Here is a 19287-nt window from a genome sequence, read left to right on the forward strand (position 1 = left end):
TAACTGGAGAATTCTGTCATTATAACACTTTGTTCCCCAAGCTCATTTCCAAATTCAGTGGACCTTCATATAGAGCATAGAGTATTGGTTCTCAAACTTTTTGGTCACAGAACCATCTTATACTCAGGAGTTACTGAGAACGTCAAAGAACTTTTGTTTATGTAAGTTATATCCACTGATATTTACTATATTTAAAATTAAAACATAATTTTAAAACATTTATTTATTAATTAACTTTAAAATAATGAAAATAAAACTCATCAATACACGTTAAACATCAGACTGATGATGTCATCCCATATTTAGAAGCTTCTGGGGGGAAAAAAACTCCACAGTACAAGCATAAGACTTTGAAAATGAAAAAGGCAAATTCTATCTTAGAAGTATTCTGGAAATGGTTTTGACTTTACAGATCGCCTGAAAGGATCCTAGAGAATCCCAAGGTGTGCTAAACGCATACTTTGAGAAACACTGACATCGAACCACAAAAATAACACTCAAAATGGCAACAACCCCAACTAGAATTAAACCTTAGAAAGACAGTGAATAAAATGACATTTATAAGAGTTCTTAATGTTGGCAGTCTAGAGAACCCCTTGAATCCTTCCTAGGATAAGGGTTTTAAATTCATAGAATAAAATATATTAGATTACAAAGGAAACTACTTACACTGAAGTGCACTTCTATGCCCAGAACCTGTGGTTGAAACAATTGAATGCCTTACTCCCCATCTAGAAGTCCTCCAAGTGTGCCCTATAGAAAAGGTATTCTAACACCTATAATCTCTACCAAATTCCTACAGTCCCATTTCCCTCTGCCAGAGTCCTCATTCATGACATTAGTCATCTATATCCAAAAGCTGATGATGATTTAGCCCCTCAGGTCCCACATTCTTCTTCGTATCTATTGACTTATATAAACTTCTTAGCAAAATATCTTATTACGTTTTAAAATCATAAGTTCTTTGAAACCACACTCTGTGTATCCTTTTCATCCCTCATAGTTTCTTACACTAAATAGGTACTTGTTGAACAATTGAATTATTAAAGGAATAAATATTTTATTTGATACTTGGGCTTACTTTACATCTAATGTAAGCTTTTTCTTTGCAGGTCTTGGCCACCTGTAATATTGAACAGTCCTTTTTCAATGACTGGTTCACTGGGCACGTGAACTTCCAAATCGAGCACCAGTGAGTAATAAAAGCAACCCACGGTAAAAGGCAAGGGCTGTCACTTCGAATAGCCCCTCGCAAACAGTCTAGAGCAGAGCCCTATAGCCAAGATTTCAGAGAGACAAAATGAACCACAATTCTTTAAAGGCTGCTTTCTTTCTAAAACATGAATGGTAAGGAAGGGAAAAAAAGAAAACAAAGTGTAACAATTGTGAGAAATTGAAGTTCTTGAAAAAAATACCAAAGACTCAGTTTCTAGATTCCCAAAGACTTACGCATTGGTGATTGGTTTCATTTTGTCTTGCATGTGGTTTGTTGGTAATACCCAAGAAAAATCATAATACTTGTGTAACCAGGTTGTGTTGAAACTTAATTAAGATTTCATATTAATATCAATCTATATCGTTAGAGCTGAGGTTACAATGAAATCCAGTTCCTGCTGCAATTTCCAAATGATATCTGGAAATACTTCACCAACGGGCAGTTAGGAGGATGTACACTAAAGAAAGAGAAAATGATAGGACTTTGAAAGTCAGTCTCTCCAGAATATTCAAAGAGACTTTCCACACCCTTTTTCCCTAAGCTGTATCTGATAATCAGAGGAAGGAAAAATATGTACTCGCAGAATTTTCTGATCCTTCTTCTCCTGTTAGTCCTTTATAATCTCAGCAACGGGGACACCTGGGTGGCTCAGTCATTATGTGTCTACCTTTGGTTCGGGTCATGATCCCAGAGTCCCAGAATTGAGCTCCACATTGGGCTACCTGCTTTGTGAGCCTGCTTCTCCCACCCCTCTGCCTGCTTCTCCCCCTGCTGTGTGTGTGCTCGCTCTCCCTCTCTCTCTCTCTGTCAAACAATAAATAAAATCTTTTTAAAAAATAAAATTAAATTAAATTAAAAATTCTCAGCAAGGGGCACCTGGGTGGCTCAGTCACTTAGGCATCTGACTCCTGATTTGGCTCAGGTCATGATCTCAGTGTCATGGGATCAAGTGCCACACTGGGCTCCACTCTCAGCCCAGAGTCAGGGGCAGATTCTCTCCTCCTCTCTCTCTCTCTCTGCCTCTGCCCTCCCATGCGCGCTCTCTCTCTCTCTCTCTCTCTCTCTCTCTCATTCTCAAATAAATAAATAAATAAAATCTTTAAAATCTCATCAAAACAGCAAAGATTATTATTCATATTTTATCCAAGAAAAGGTTAAAAGCCAAGAATTTCATCTGATCGATTAGGGAAAGCCTTGGATAAAATCCATCTCTCCTCACTTCTTATTCCTATCCTAGAAATTTTTTCCACATACCTTGACTACAACTTACTGAATACTCAACATATTAATTGTGCAGGAGTTAAACGTATATATAGAGAGAGACAGAATGGTGGAGGGGTGGTTATCTCCAACTCGTAGGTATTTTAAGATGGTAGAAAGCCCTCTACTTTCATTTGACCTGGCTAAAAATAAATATATTTGGTAGAGGTAGTTCTCTTAGGTCTTCCCAAACATTTGCACCCACAGGGCTTGCAAAAGATTAAGAGATAAGATTAGAGTTTTTTGTTGTTGTTGTTGTTGTTGTTTTTAAAGATTTTATTTATTTATTTCACAGAGATCCACAAGTAGGCAGAGAGGCAGGCAAAGAGAGAGGGGGAAGTAGGCTCCCTGCCAAGCAGAGAGCCTGATGTGGGGCTCGATCCCAGGACCCTGAGATCATGACCTGAGCCGAAGGCCCAGGCACCCCCTAGATTAAAGTGTTTTGACAAGAGTTTTGAACTTCCTGGAACAGGAGTACTATGCAATGTCAAGGTTGTGTCTGCCTTGCTAATAGAGTTTTATCTAGTAATAGGAGGAAGGAAACTTCTTCAGGTTGCTCTTTTGATCTAAGTTTTATATCTCCTGTCTCTGTATCTCTAGTCTGTTTCCCACAATGCCACGCCATAATTATCACAAGGTGGCACCCCTGGTGAGGTCACTGTGTGCCAAACACGGATTGCCATATGTGAGTAAGCCCATGCTGGAAGCATTTGGAGATATTGTCAGGTAATTACAGAGTCTTTCAGCTCACAGTTCCTATCACTGCTGGTCTCCAGACTGTCACTGCCTTGTATCATTTATTCAACAACTATTTATTAAAGGGACATGAGAACCTTCAGGGAACAACGTCAACAATGCAATGATAGTAAATAATTCTTACTGTGTACCTACTTCTTTCTAGGTAATTAATTCTTTGTGAAAATGCCTTGCTGCCCTCCTAAATTTCAAGGTTCTTAAGACCAGAATTGTGTGTTATTGGCCCCTGTATTTCTTCAAGAGCCTTATCATGCTTTATAATTTATATGCCGGGGGTGTGGGGGACTCTCCAATCATCTTGCCCAGAGTTATGAACTTAGATGCCTACAGGGTCCAAGAACATAAATGTGTGGATCAGAGAACGGTAACTGACCAAGAGCAGAGATGTCTGCTGGAACTGAACATCTGTACTTATCTTGGTGTATTCACATCCTCCTACAAAACACTAAAAGCCCATGATCTGGATGTAATAAGTTTCTCTTACTTTTACAATTAGAAGAAAAAGAAAATACCGGTGTTTTGAATTAAGCCAACAAGGCCAGGCCTGGCCTGATCTGACCTCTGGACAGTGCTCCCGTTTCAGACTCCCCACCACTCCCATTTCCCTCTTCTGCCTTCCAGATATCTGGCTTCTCTTCAGTTGCTACAAAACTCCCTGCCCCTTACCATTTCCTGTCCTTTCCCACCTTTTCTTTGCTTAGAATGTTCTTCCAGGGGCACCTGGGTGGCTCAGTGGTTTAAGCCGCTGCCTTCGGCTCAGGTCATGATCTCAGGGTCCTGGGATCGAGCCCTGCATTGGTCTCTCTGCTCAGCAGGGAGCCTGCTTCCCTCTCTCTCTCTGCCTGCCTCTCTGCCTACTTGTGATCTCTGTCTGTCAAATAAATAAATAAAACCTTTAAAAAAAAAAAAAAAAGAATGTTCTTCCAGCCCACCACCTCCCCCTCACATCACCTTCTCAATTTCCATCCACTTTCCAAGGCTTATAAATGCCTTTTCTTCATCTCAATCTTCTCTCACCTCCAGGACCAAACCCTTCATCTGCACTTACAGCACCTGCTTCTCTTCACTTGTGACTTTTATCACAATCGTGACTAAATAACATCGTGGCTAATATATTATTTAATGTATGTCTCCCAACCTAGACCAGGAATCCCATGTAGATGGGACTCATGTCTCTCCTACTCATTGCTACATCCCCCAAGCCTAAAAAAGTATCTTTCACGTTGTAAAATACGATAGGTGGGTAGATATAGGATGGGTTCATATAAAGGGATATGCTTTAACTTATAGAGACTCAGAGACTTTATTTTGAATACTAGAAAAAAGAGCAATTGATTTTTGGGGTACAAAGGAGAATAAAATGAAATATAAACTCAATTTCCTCCTTAGAGGAAAGGTGAACTCATCTGCTAAAAAAACAATGCAGTGTATTTGACTCTTTTTTCTGGGCAACAGAAAAAAACATCCATCAGATATTGCTGGAAGTGACAACATTGCTGTGAATCAAATGAAAGAGCACATGTTATATGGAGCAGCTCCTTTTCCATTAAAGTCTCACCTACTGATGATTTTGTCTGTTTCTCCTGCAGGGCATTGAAGAAATCTGCAGCCCTCTGGAGGGATGCTTACTACGAAACATAAAGAAGAGCATCAGCCTTAATACACATGTAGGGGCATCTCTGAAGGAGGTTAATGAATGTACAAGAGATCTTTCCTGCTTACCTGCTGGTGCCTCTGGCATAACTGAGGGTGCCAGGAGAGTGAATTCCAAGGATACATGATAACCCCTTCCCTGAAGATTTTCTCTGCAAATGCAAAGCAATGGAAACACAAGGTGGTTAAGGTGACAAAAGGGAAATGGGAGTCAAATTCTTTTATTTCTTCAATAGAATCTTGAACTTGGTCCTACCAATTGGATCATCTCCATCATTGGGGCATAAGCACAAGAATCAGAGAAAATTTTACTGATGAGGTGGGTATAGGAAGAAATGGGCCAAAGGAGAGACCTCTGATGGGCACTTCAGGAAACACTTCAATTGTTCCTAGAAGAGAATGGTGTATTTAGGAAATTTCTGCCAGAATACAAATCTTTGCTTATTCCTTACTTAAATGTGTGAGTCTCTTTTTCTTTTTTTTTTTTTAAGATTTTATTTATTTATTTGACAGAGATCACAAGTAGGCAGAGATGCAGGCAGAGAGAGAGGGGGAAGCTGGCTCCCTGCTGAGCAGAGAGCCTGATGCGGGGCTCGATCCCAGGACCCTGAGATCATAACCTGAGCTGAAGGCAGAGGCTTTAACCCACTGAGCCACTCAGGTGACCCAGAGCCTCTTTTCCTTTAAAAAATAAGTCTAATTAATGTTAAAGCCCCCTTAAATGTTTTCATCTTCACTTTGGTTTTTCATTATTGTACCTACATAGGTGTAATTGTTATGTATATAAATTTTGCTTCTAAATTATAAAATCTCTTAAAGGAGTTCCCTACATCAAGGCCCAATAGCCATTGATTAAGGAGGTTAAGATTCCATGTTTGAAAACTATTGGTCTTATGCTAAAGTATAAACTGTCCCTGATCATTTGATTGATTTATCTAATCCCTACCCACCAAAGAAGAATTACTACACCTTGTTATTAGGTAACTCTGATGAAGAAAAGAGATTTGTTTTGTGTACTGTAGACATCAGGCTGTGTCAAAGCATTTTTCAAGCTGAGCATTGAATTAAGCACATGTTAGGACAAGAAAGTTTCAATGCTAGAAGGATTAGGGTAGGGGACGCTCTCAGCACCATACTGATGTCGAGCATCTGGGCTTTTGCTCATTCATTCATGGGGTCATGTTAGAAATGACCCTAGCTGTGGGGAGGGAAAACAAACAGCATAAATTTCCACCTGAAGCTCCAAGCAAGTCAGCATTATGGGTTATCTGTTGTCTAAAATGCTACCAGTAAGTATTCCATTCCCCTTCTTCAAACCCTATAAAACACTCTTTTTCTTTGTTTCTTAATTAAGTCCCTGGGTTCCAGAGCAAAGATCCTAAGGCAAAAGGAAGTGTGATGACTTGAAAGAAGCCCCTGGTGCTAAAGCATTAGGAGCAAAAGCCAGAGTGATACAAGAAGGACAATGAAGAACAATACATGAGGTTACTCAAAGGTCCAGAGGAGTTACTCATGTATGTCAAAGCTCAGAAAGCAAGAACTACTCAGGAGGAAGAAACATAGAGATGCTAATGATAGCAAACAGGGAAGTTGGACAGAGGATAGAAAGGAAGAAAGGCTTTGCTGACTTCATGATTCTTTTTGATATAAGCCCTGAATTGATGTGGCAAGAACCCACATTGCACATGCTAGTGGAACTACACATGATTTCTCCTGCCTGAAGTCAGGGTTGTAAGTGGTTCTGGGGTACAGTGGTTGGTTTTCTCTGCTGTATCTGGCCCAACTCCCAGAGATGCTCCAGTACTCTTTCTTCTCCTTGTCTCTTGAAATAGCAACCAGACCTCTTTCTAAACAGACTCACTACCTCAAAGACATCTCTCCATCAATGTTGAAACTAGTTCACTTGGCAGTTGCCCAAATGAAGTTGGTTACTATGGGCCTGGACAAATCTGGGATATTGAGACACATTATCTAGGGGAAACACATGAAATCAGTTCAAGAAATTTGCTAAAGAATACAAATTTATGATGGAGTCAATTTTAACCTGCTTTGTGGATATTATCTCACTGTAACAGTCATTTTCTTGAACAAACTATCTCAACTGATTTCTCTCCCTCACCCTGTGATGACTGGTATTTTTACTTGAGGAGGCATTTTATTACTTCTTTTATTGTATTACTTCTATCATAAGCCTCCTAGAGAAGGAGAACCAAGCCCTATAAAGTTCACATCTTCCCAGACCACTTAGCACTGGGTTAGAATCTAGATGGAAGTACTCAGGGCATTTTATTGTTGTTCTCCAGAATGTAGGGCTCTACTCCATGGCGACATGAATGAAGATGGACCAGACTTCTGTCTCTTTAAACCAAATGACTCCTGAAAGTGGCTCTGGGAGGAGCAATCAGTTGAACAGCCAACTCTCAGTTTAGGCTCAGGTCATGATCTCAGGGTCCTGAGATTGAGTCTGCATCAAGCTTCACACTCTCACCCTCTGACCCTAACCCCCCCTCCCTCTCTCTCTCTCAAAAATAATAATAATAATAATAATAATAATAAATATAATAAGAGGAGGGAAAATGACAGAAGATTAGGGGACCCACATTTCATCTGGTCCCTTGAATTCAGCTAGATATCTATCAAATCATTCTGAACACCTATGAATTCAATCTGTGATCTAAGGAAAACATGCTGCAATTCTATAAATAGAAAAATGACCACTTTTTGCAAGGTAGGAAATACAGAGACATGAATCTGAAGGGATATATTGGAAGGTAAACCTCAAGGGAGAAGGAACCTCCATAAGCCAGCCCTGGAAAGTGATACAGCGGCAAAGCACAAAATCAGAACTTAAAAATCTGTTCTACTGAGGGTGTCCTTATCTGAAAGGTGCTCAGGTGGCAAAGTGGGGCAGAATACCAGGTAGGATAGTGTGGTGGGGATCTCAGGATTCCCAGGGTCACAGAAAGAACAGGAGTGCCTGAGTGCAGCAGAGCTCCCAAGCATTGGAGCAGGGAAGCCAGCTACAGTTAGCAAGCCCTGGAATGGCCTCTCAACCAGGTGTTGCCATAAACCATGAATGGCTCTCTAAGCAGGGGTCCAGCAAGAAACAACCATTATAGGTTGTTTGAGATGCAGCAACCGCTCCCCAAGCAGGGGCACAGGAAGTGGCTGGGCTGTGGTGAGACCCCACTGCCTTTCCCTGGGAGGACTGGTGTGGGTGTGCACCAAAGGAGTCTACAGAGTCTGGCACACACAAAAGAGACTGACTGCTTTTCCCTGAAGGAGCACCATAGAATAAGGGCAGAGATCATTCAGCTCCAGGATTGGAGAGCAGGGCCCTGTTATTTTTACTTTTTCTTTTTTGAAAGATTTTATTTATTTTTAAAGATTTTATTCATTTAAGAGAGAACAAGAGTGAAAGAAATCACAGAGGGGGGGGAGAAGCAGTCTCCCCATTGAGTGCAGAGCCTAACATGGGGTTCAATCCCAGGACCCCAAGATCACAATCTGAGCCAAAGGCAGACACTCAACTGACTGAGCCCCCAGGTGCTCCCATTTTTACTTTTATCTTCATCCTCTAAACCAGTGGGAAAATGTTTCAGGGGACAAAAGCTATGTAGAGGAGCTTACACTGAGCCCTGCCTCTTGGCAAAGGGTGGTGAAACTCCACCAAGGCAAAGACACCTGAGAATCAGTGCAACAGGCTCCTCCCCCAGAAGACCGCAGGATCTCGGGCAAATACCAACTCTAGGGAACACACAGAACTGAAAAACTCCTGTGCTAGGGAAAATAATATATAGAATTGGAGGTTTTATTCTCCTGAGATTTTACTCTTTCAGTTTCAAATTTTCTGTTTCTGTTTCTGTTTTCTTCTTTCTCCTTTTCAACTAATTTCTTATTTTACCAACTCTTTGTTTTTAGGTCTTTTTTTTAATTTTCATTTTTACACTTACATTTTATAGATATATTCTTCATTTTTGGCTTTCTGTCATGGTACTCAATTTTATTTTTGTATATATATCTTTTTTCGGGGGGCTTAAGTGGGTAGGAGAAGAATCAATGATATAATTTTGGAACTTAATGTCTTCTAACAAACGTACCAAAATACACCCAGAACCAAGTGGATTGACCTTTTTTGTCCACCTGGGAGATTATATTTTCTCTATTTTCCCTTTTTTTTTCTTTTCTTTTTTGGTTTCCAACCTCTTCAGATTTCCCTAGTGTGTATTTTGCTAGGGTTGTGGTTGATACTTTCTTTTTTTAAGATTTTATTTATTTATTTGACAGACAGAGATCAGAAGTAGGCAGAGATGCAGGCAGAGAGAGGAAGGAAAGCAGACTACCTATAGGGCAGAGAGCCTGATGCAGGGCTGAATCCCAGGACCATGGGACCATGACCTGAGCCAAAGGCAGAGGCTTTAACCCTCTGAGCCACCCAGGCACCCCGTGGTTGATACTTTTTTATTTTGCTCTCTCATCATCTATTCTTCTCTGAACAAAATGACTAGAAGGAGAAAGTCACAACAAAAGAAAGAACCAGGAGTAATACTTTCCTGCCATAGACCTAATCAATATAAACATAAGTTAAAATATAAGATCTAGAATAGGGGCGCCTGGGTGGCTCAGTGGGTTAAGCCGCTGCCTTCGGCTCAGGTCATGATCTCGGGGTCCTGGGATCGAGTCCCGCATCAGGCTCTCTGCTCAGCAGGGAGCCTGCTTCCTCCTCTCTCTCTCTCTCTGCCTACTTGTGATCTCTCTCTGTCAAATAAATAAATAAAATCTTTAAAAAAAAAAAATAAGATCTAGAATAGGTCTTATTATATATATACTATATATATAATATATAAATGCAGAATGATGATTATAATGTTACTAGCTGAGCTTGGGGGATAAAAAAGGATAAATGACACTAGAGAATCTCAGTGCAGAAATAAAATCTAATCAGGCTGAAATTAAAAATTCTTTAACTGAGATGAAGTCCAAAATGGATGCTTTAACAACAAGGATAAATGAGGCAGAAGAGAGTCCACAGTGTAGAACACACAAGGACGGAAAGAAAGGAAGCCAAGGAAAAAGAGAGAAAAACAACTAATACCATGGGGGAGGCTTTGAGAAATCAGCAATACCATAAAGCAAAATCTATTTAAATTATTGGGGTCCCCTAGGAAGGAAAAAAAAGAGCAGGACAGAAGGTATATTTGAGCAAATCATAACTAAGAACTGGGGAAGGAAACAGTCATTCAAGTCCAAGAGACACAAGTAACCCCCCTCAAAAATCAATGAAAATATATCAACATCCCAACGTATAATAGTGAAGCTTGAAAATTTCACATATAAAGAGAAAATCCTGAAAGCAGCTCAAGGCAAGAGGTTCTTAATGTACAAGGACAGGTACATTAGACTGGCAACCAGACCTATCCACAGAGACCTGGTAGGCCAGAAAGTGCTGGCATGACATATTCAGAGTATTAAATGAGAAAAATTGCAACTAACAAAACTTTATCAATCAAGGCCATCATTAGAATGGAAAGAAAGATAAAGCACTTCCAGGAGAAACAGAAACTAAAAGAATTTGTGATCACTAAACCAGCCCTGCAAGAAATATTAACATGGATCCTATAAGCAAAGAGACACACAAGGAATATTACAATGGCACCAAATTCATATATTTCAATAGTTATTCTGAATGTAAATGGGCTAAATGTTACAATCAGAAGACACAGGGTAATATATTGAACAAAAAAGCAAGACCCATCCATATGCTGTCTACAGGAGACACACTTTAGACCCAAAGACACCCCCAGATTGGGAGTGAGGGGTGAAGGACAATTTACCATGGTAATGGACATCAAAAGAAAGCTGAGGTAGCAACCCTTATACCAGAAAAATCAGCTTTTAAAGCAAAGACTGTAGTAAGGGATAAAGAGGGACACTATATCATACTTAAAGGGATTATCCAACAAGAAAATCTAACAACTATAACTATTTATGCTCCTAACTTGGGAGTAGCCAATTATATAAACTAATTAATAGCAAAGTTAAAGTATCACATTATAATAATACAGTTATAGTAGGGGATTTAACACCCCATTCACCAGCAATGGACATAGCAGAAGAGCAACAAGGAAACAAGGGCTGTGAATGACCCAATGGACCAGATGGACTTCACAGAGATATATAGAGCATTCCATCCTAAAGCAACAGAATACATATTCTTCTCCAGTGCACATGGAACTTTCTCCAGAATAGATCACATACTGGGTCACAAATCAGGTCTTGACTGGTACCAAAGATTGACACCATTCTCTGCATATTTTCAGACCACTATACATTGAAACTTGAAATCAATCACAAGAAGAAATTTGGAAGGAACTCGAGTATTTGGAGGTTAAAGAGCATCCTACTAAAAGGATGAATAGGTCAACCAGGAAATTAAATAAAAGTTTTAAAAATTCATGGAAACAGATGAAAATAAAGACACAACTATTCAAAACCCTTGGGGTGCAGCAAAAGCAGTCTTAAGAGGGAAGTGCATAGCAGTTCAAACCTTTCTCAAGAAATTAGAAAAGTCTCAAATACACAAACTAACCTTATACCTAAAGGAACTGAAGAAAGAACAGCAAACAAAGCCCAAACCAAGCAGGAGAAGAGAAATAATAAAGATTAGAGAAGAAATCAATGAAATAGAAACCAAAAGAACAGTGGAACAGATCAATGAAACTTGAAGTTGGCTCTTTGAAAGAATTAATAAGATCAATAAACCCACAGCTATACTTATCAAAAAGAAGAGAAAGGACCCAAATTAATAAAATTGTGAATGAAAGAGAAGAGATCACATCCAACACTAAGAAAATACAATTATAAGATTATATTATGAGCAACTATATGCCAACAAATTAGGTGATCTGGAAGAAATGAATGCATTCCTAGAAACTTATAAACTATCAAAACAGAAACAGGAAGAAACTGAAAACCTGAACAAATACATAATAGGCAAAGAAATTGAAGCAGTAATCAAAAACCTCCCAAGAAACAAGAGTCCAGGGCCCGATGGCTTCCCAGGAGAATTCTACCAAACATTTAAATAACTAATACCTTGTCTTCTGAAGCTGTTTAAAAAAACAGAACTAGAAGGAAGATTTCCAAACTCGTTCTATGAATCCACATTACCTTGATCCCAAAGCCATACAAAGACTCCAACAAAAAGGAAAATTGCAGATGAATATGTCTCAGGAACATGGATGCAAAAATTCTCACCAAGATACTAGCCAATAGGATCCAACAGTACATTGAAAAGATTATTCACAATGACAAAGTGGGGTGTATTCCTGGGATGCAAGGTTGGTTCAACTTCACAAATTAATCAACATGATTCATCACATTAATAATAGAAAGAACAAAAACCATATGATCCCCTCAATTGATGCATAGAAACCATTTGACAAAAGGCAGCATCCTTTCTTGATTAAAACTTCTCACAGTGTAGGGATAGAGGGAACATATTCCAATATCATAAAAGCCATATATGAAAAAAAAGCAATATATGAAAAAGCCCACAGCAAATATCATTCTCAACTGGGAAAAACTGAGAGCTTTTCCCCTAAGGTCAGGAATGTGACAGGGATGCCCATTTGCATCGCTGTTGCTCAACATAGTGCTAGAAGTCCTAGTCTCAGCAATCAGACAACAAAAAGAAGCAAAAGACATTCAAATTGGCAAAGAAGTCAAATTCTCTCTGTCAAATAATTTTTTTTAAAAAAAGGAAGATGCAATTCATATATAAAATGGAATATTACTCAGCCATCAGAAAGGATGAATATTTAACATTTAATTTGATGTGGGTAGAACTGGAGGATATTATGCTGAGCAAAACAAGTCAGAGAAAGACAATTATCATATGGTTTCACTCATATGTGGAACACAAGAAAAAGCACAGAGGATGATAGGGAAAAGGATGGAAAACTGATTGGGAAGTCATCAGAGAGGGAGAAAAACCATGAGAGAATCTTAACTATAGGAAACAAATGAGGGTAACTGGAGGGGGTGCTAGGAGGGGGGATGGGTAATTGGGTGATGGGCATGATGGAGGGCACATGATGTGATGAGCACTTGGTATTATACACAACTGATGAATTACTGAACTCTACATCTGAACCTAATGATGCAATATTGTTGGCTAATTCAATTTAAATTTTAAAAAGAAAAAAATAAATATAAATCAATCAATCAATCCTGAGAATTAAGTCACAGCCCTACTTAAAACTCTTCAGTGGATTCTCATTGCTCTTGAAATAAAGACCAAACCCCAGGACTTCCAAAAGACTTTGCTTACATTAGCCATCCCCATGCACCCTACCCAACCTTATGCCACTCTGGTCTTTGCTCCCTCTGCTTCAGACCCCATGGTTTCTTCTAGTAATCACTTTCCCTCTGCCACAGGGTTTTTGCTCCTGAACACAGTGTCTGAACATCTCTATCACCCTCCTGCCCTCCCTTCTCACCTGGTTATGTGCCACTAAACTGCTGATCTCAGGGCAACCTCCCCACAAAGTCAATGCCTATTGTGATATGCTCTGTAGCCATCACTACAGGTAAAATTTTACATTCTTTTGTGTGATATCTTAATTTTTTTCTCTTCTACCCATGCTTGCAATGTCCATAAGAGTCAGAACTTCCTGACATGTTAGAGACCCACAATAAAGATGTGTGGAAGGAGGGGAGGTAGGGAGAGAGGAGGAAGGGAAGGAAAAAAAGTACGTGAATGTAGCTTCCTAATTAGATCAAAGGTTAAATTTTGTCAAATATATGAAAGGCACTTCTATATCCAATTCTGAATTATTAGAATGCTTATCAAAACTGGAGAACATCTACCAAGTAATAAGTACTGAGCTACACCCTTCATGGCATTATTCCATTTAATTCTCATAATAGCACCATGGCGCAAGTCCTATAATTAATCCCATTTAAAGGCGAAAAACTTGGGGCTTAAGTAGGCCAAACAACTTGCCTGATGTCACAGTTAGGAAGTGGTGGAGCAGTTTCAGACTCAGCGATATCTGACTCCATACTCAATGCTCATTAATTTCCATGCCAAGAAATTCAAAAGAGAATTATGTGACATTAATAGATATGGGCAGTTGGCATTTCTGGAATATCTCCAATAGCTTGCCAGGAGCTGATGGAATAAGCATCAAGGGAGTTAGCTTTTCACCTCAGCAGGAACAGGCACCCCAGGCAAGGGAAGGCTAGAGCAGCATGACAGGCAAAGCACCAGCTCAGAAAGGATTCCTGTTGACTGACAGCTACTCACCAATCCTAAAAGGGTATCCTGCTTAGAGAAATATCACTTGGGAGTAGTCAAGCTGAGATCTAAGTTTTCAGAAATGACAGGCACTGCTTTAACCTATAGGAACAGGATGAAGAAATGTATTTGAGGTTTTGTGGTGATATAACATGAATTCAGTCAAAAAAAAATTCATCTTCCCTGTGGCTATTTTCATGTGGCCTTCCCTGAAACCGTATTTCCTCTAAAGCCTCATTCCTCTTGGTAAAATGATGCAGTAAGAACCTGCGTGCCTTTTCCATTGCGCATTAAGTAAGGGTGACTGGAATAGAAGTCCCCTATAACAGAACCTAGATTCTAATTACAGCTCTGTAACACCCTACAATAAGTTGGCCAGGTCATTTATACACTTCATACCTCAGTCTGTGAAATAGGTGTGGTTCCTACTGTTACCTGGTCTACATGCATCATAGTATGGTTGGGACAAATGAGTAAGGTAATAGTTTCATAAGCTGAGAACACCCATTCACATGCTCATTATTGTTATTTTGTTATAAGGAGGCTCCTCCCATCAGAGACCTACCAAAAGCAAGAGAGGCCATAGAGTCACACAGACCCACAGGATCGAAAGACACTAAATTGTTTTCATAATGACAGGGACACCTTTCTCCAAATAAGCTTATGAGTCACAAGTGAGAAAATGATTTCTCTTGTGGCAACAAGTAACACCCATGAGTCACCTTCCACCTCTGGCCCTTAATCTTAAATCTCCTGGGACCAGCATCCAGATCTCAGGCTGGTGAGATAGAAGAGAGCCAGGGGTTCTATTTATCCAGACTCCTGGTTAACCATGTGAAGGCACAGCTGTCATTGTTGGAAATCATACCCAATACAAGTGTACCATTTGTTACTTCATCAGTATATTATAAAGGACTTTCTTGACTATTCCCATGCTAGTCATCAACCTTAAAGATGCAGAAGGTATAGGGCATTGAATTTAAACCCTTTTGATGACAAGAATATACTCAGGGACTTTTTCTCTCCTTGCAGGATTTGTGGAAGTTTGCAAGCAGACATCAATGTTGAGAGAATTTTACAGTGAACATCTGAGTAGCCATCACCTAAATTGAACAGTAACACTTTAGAAAACTCATCTCATTTCACACCTATCTGTCATCTCCATCCACCTATCTGTCCATTAATCCATCTGATTTTTGTATGTGCTCCAAAGTAAATCTAAAGAAGCTTACTTTTTTTTTAAACTTTTTTTTCAATTTATTTGAAATTGAAAATACTGTTTTCAGAAAAACAGTATTCATTATTTTTTCACCACACCCAGTGCTCCATGCAATCCGTGCCCTCTATAATACCCACCACCTGGTACCCCAACCTCCCAGCCCCCGCCACTTCAACCCCCTCAGATTGTTTTTTAGAGTCCATAGTCTCTCAAGATTCACCTCCCCTTCCAATTTACCCCAACTCCCTTCTCCTCTCTAACACCCCTTGTCCTCCATGATATTTGTTATGCTCCACAAATAAGTGAAACCATGTGATAATTGACTCTCTCTGCTTGACTGATTTCACTCAGCATAATCTCTTCTAGTCCCATCCATGTTGCTACAAAAGTTGGGTATTCATCCTTTCTGATGGAGGCATAATACTCCATAGTGTATATGGACCACATCTTCCTCATCCATTCGTCTGTTGAAGGGCATCTTGGTTCTTTCCATAGTTTGGCGACCGTGGCCATTGCTGCTATAAACATTGGGGTACAGATGGCCCTTACTTTTAAAAATAAGCCCAGATTAGGCACACCACAAAAGTATATTTCTCTTCTTCCATAAAGAATTGGTGAAAATTGTGGAGCAGCTTCATCTTGCAAGGAATTTTAAGGGAATTTTGCTATAAGAGAAAAATAACATTGTTAACTTTCTGGAAAATTAAGCCAAAACAGAATAAACATTAGACATACATTTATCTTTCACTGTTTTTCACTTACTTACACATTTATCTACGTCATTTAGCAACAGTTATTAAACCCCTACCATGTGTCAGGCATTGGGCAGGTGATGTGAATGAGAGAGGCTGGACCCTGGTCTCTTGGACTTTACATTCTGCTGGAGAAGACAGTCAATAAACAAGTAAGTGGAAGAAAAAGCAAGATTATGTATGAATATAAACTGGGTGTTATGTAAGAGAATGATAAACAGGATGTCAGGGGAAATTGAGTGTGAGAAGAATGTTAAGGAGCCTGCCATGAGATCCTGATAAGCAGGATAATCAGAAGTAAGTGCAAGGGCCCTGAGGCAGGTGTTGGGGTCCGTTATCAAAGGAATGAGACTGAGACAAAGTGAAAGTTATGCAAAGCCTTATTCTATGACAAGCATTAGAAGTCAGACTGACCGTCCAGGGCTCCCTCCGAAGAGAGCAACCCCCTCCCGATCTCACAGCCTGGTTTTATAGGGCATAGCCACAGACCCAAGGTATGTGGCTTCTATTGTTAAGGCGTTTACTCCCGGAATTGATACCCGGAACCGATACCAGGAACTACTAGGGCGTTTATTCCAAGAATGAAGTCTGTGGATGTAAACAGCGATATGACTACCTAGGCAATATGGAGTCACTCTGGCTAAGCAGGCCCTAATAGTTAAACAGGTTTTAACATTAAATTGGCCCTAACAGCAGGAACAAGCTACTGCCCAAAGAATAGAATGGGAGCCCAGTGAGATTATAGAATAGTGTGCCAAGTTCTCTCTTCACTTCCATTTCAACTTCATTTCTTCATAAGTCTATTTCGCGTTGGCTTTTCAGCAGCATTCAAACATAATTTTCTATTATTTGTACAAACATTGTTTTCTCTGGGACATCTTTCTAGACTTCACTAACCAGATTAAGTCTCCCTTGATAAGCTCCAACGCCCTGTTCACCACACTGATAAAACTTATCCCTGTCTGTATATCCACCACACTGAAAATGCCATGGGAGCTGTCACTCATCATTTTATTACCCATCCAGCCCACTGTTTGGCATTGCGTGGGTGCTCAGTAAGTGCCTTAATAAATTAGTTCGTTAGAGCTATGGTGCATAAGCCTGGAAAGTTACACTGAGTCCACACTGAAAAAAAAAAAAAAAATCTAAAATGCCAGGTTGGAAAACCTCTGCTTGGTTTAGTACACTACATGGATCCACAGGGAATCTTTGAGCTGGAGAGCAGTGAAATTGGAACTGGGATCTTGAAGGACCCTTCTGGAACCACATAAAGAGAAGACTGGAAGATGAGTGGCATGGAGGAGGGGAGACCAGCAAGATGACTAATTCAATAACTGGGTGAGAGATCATGAGAACCTAAATTTGGCTGGTGGGATAAATAATGAAATGGAAAGGAATAAATAAGACATGTTGTAGAGACCAGAACCATGGAATATGGCACATTATTAAACATTAGGGAAGCCCAAAGACAATCCAAAGTTCACATTGTACGTGGTGAGATTAACCAAGGGGCAAAAAGTAGAAGATGGAGCAAAAGGGAAGGGTTGTTCTTAAACACCTTGAGCTTACGGTACTGAAAGAAAATCGGAGTGGGGTTGGCTAGCAGGTCATTGGAGAAAACGCCCTTGCAAAACCTGGAAGGGAAGTAAGGGCAAAAGATACTGACTTAAGCACACTCCCCAGAGAGCTCACTGAAAAAGAGAGTAGAGGGAGAGACTTGCTGTGATAGAGCGTTTTAAGGACACTTTCAGTCAAGTTGGGGCGGTGGGGGGGGGGGGGAGGATGGACCAGCCTAAAGAAAAAAAGAAAAAAGAAAAGAAAGCATTAGCTCAGTCCTTGCAGGATATATAAGGGAATGTCAGAGGCTAGAAAAGAAGTCTAATACTGAGAGAAGGCATCAGAGAGGAAAGCCCATTGTATTTCATTGACATTTTTTCCATTTGCAAAGCTGAGTTCGGTTCATCTCTAGAAAAAACATAAAATATCCAGCTTGAAGAATGTGCCCTAAATATGTTGCACTATATTCTAAAAGGAAGGCTTGGCTAATGTTTGCAAGTTTGCCATCATTCATAAAAAGCACAGATAAGGATTTTATATTTGCATACCACCCAAAAATTTTTTCTATAATGGCACAGACATAAAATTGCAATGTTTATATGAAACACAAGGATGAAAGGCATAGGACGCTCATCGCGTAGGAGAACCCATCAGGAAACTCTGTGCTCCAGGCCCCACACAGCTGAACTGAGAGATGAACGGATCAAGGTCACAGACTCTCAGGGTGTCCCAGCATATCAGTTCTGGTTTACACCAGAATTCTTGTCTACACCACTTCAAGGAAGATGTCTGGATTTCACTACTAGTCCTGCAGAAAGAAACAGGAAAGAGTCCCCGCAGGTGTATCATGTATTAAAAGACTGAGACACTTCTGTATCAGTGGGGAAATAGCCACTCCCCTCTACCCAAAGTCCTACCAACTCCCTCTCCCTGATGCCCCACTCCTTCTACCAGGACACACACCTCCATTTGTCCCAGAATGGAAGTGGGTGAGCCGGTGGGTGAGTAGTAATTTTCCATACCTCTTAAGCCCTTTCCGATGTGCTGAGGAAGTAGCTTATTTGCCAAAGACAAATATTCTACCCAAAATAAGGTTTAAACTCTAGGCTTCAGGTGAATTGAGCTTCACCATTTCCATGTGACCGACAAAAAAAATCTCCCAATTAAGAACAACCATCGGGGCGCCTGGGTGGCTCAGTGGGTTAAGCCGCTGCCTTCGGCTCAGGTCATGATCTCAGGGTCCTGGGATCGAGTCCCGCATCGGGCTCTCTGCTCAGCAGGGAACCTGCTTCCTTCTCTCTCTCTCTGCCTGCCTCTCAGTGTACTTGTAATTTCTCTCTGTCAAATAAATAAATAAAATCTTAAAAAAAAAAAAAAAAGAACAACCATCAAAGCCACAAAACGTCTCTACCTGGTGACGAAAACAGTCAATAATCTTTATGCTTCAGACAAGCATTCAAAACATTCCTGGTAACTGCTGCCCAGAATCCACCTGTCACTGCACCAGTGCTGCCTATCCAGCGTGACCCAAAAAACAAGTAGCTGAAATTATTAACGCCTATAACTTGGAACT

The 19287-nt window shown here is 40.1% G+C and overlaps 1 protein-coding gene and 1 long non-coding RNA gene across 2 annotated transcripts in view; one reads left to right on the forward strand and one right to left on the reverse strand.

The window, feature by feature from the left end:
- LOC309872796 (fatty acid desaturase 2-like protein FADS2B) overlaps nucleotides 1-5336 on the forward strand; it is a 36338-nt gene extending 31002 nt beyond the window's left edge. Inside the window, exons 10-12 of the mRNA XM_082747725.1 lie at nucleotides 1113-1192; nucleotides 3077-3202; nucleotides 4822-5336. Coding sequence (XP_082603851.1) covers nucleotides 1113-1192; nucleotides 3077-3202; nucleotides 4822-4873 — 258 coding nt within the window. The 3' untranslated portion in view covers nucleotides 4874-5336. The remainder of the gene's footprint in view (nucleotides 1-1112; nucleotides 1193-3076; nucleotides 3203-4821) is intronic.
- A 10082-nt stretch (nucleotides 5337-15418) lies between these two features.
- On the reverse strand, nucleotides 15419-16640 carry LOC309873035. The gene is made up of 2 exons (XR_014316158.1): nucleotides 16572-16640; nucleotides 15419-16070 (listed from the first exon to the last, which is right to left on the reverse strand). It is a non-coding gene; the product is annotated as an uncharacterized lncRNA (long non-coding RNA).
- Between the last annotated feature and the right edge of the window lie 2647 nt (nucleotides 16641-19287).

The sequence above is a fragment of the Mustela nivalis genome (genome assembly GCF_964662115.1).
Source record: "Mustela nivalis genome assembly, chromosome: 9".
Taxonomy (NCBI): Eukaryota; Metazoa; Chordata; class Mammalia; order Carnivora; family Mustelidae; genus Mustela; species Mustela nivalis.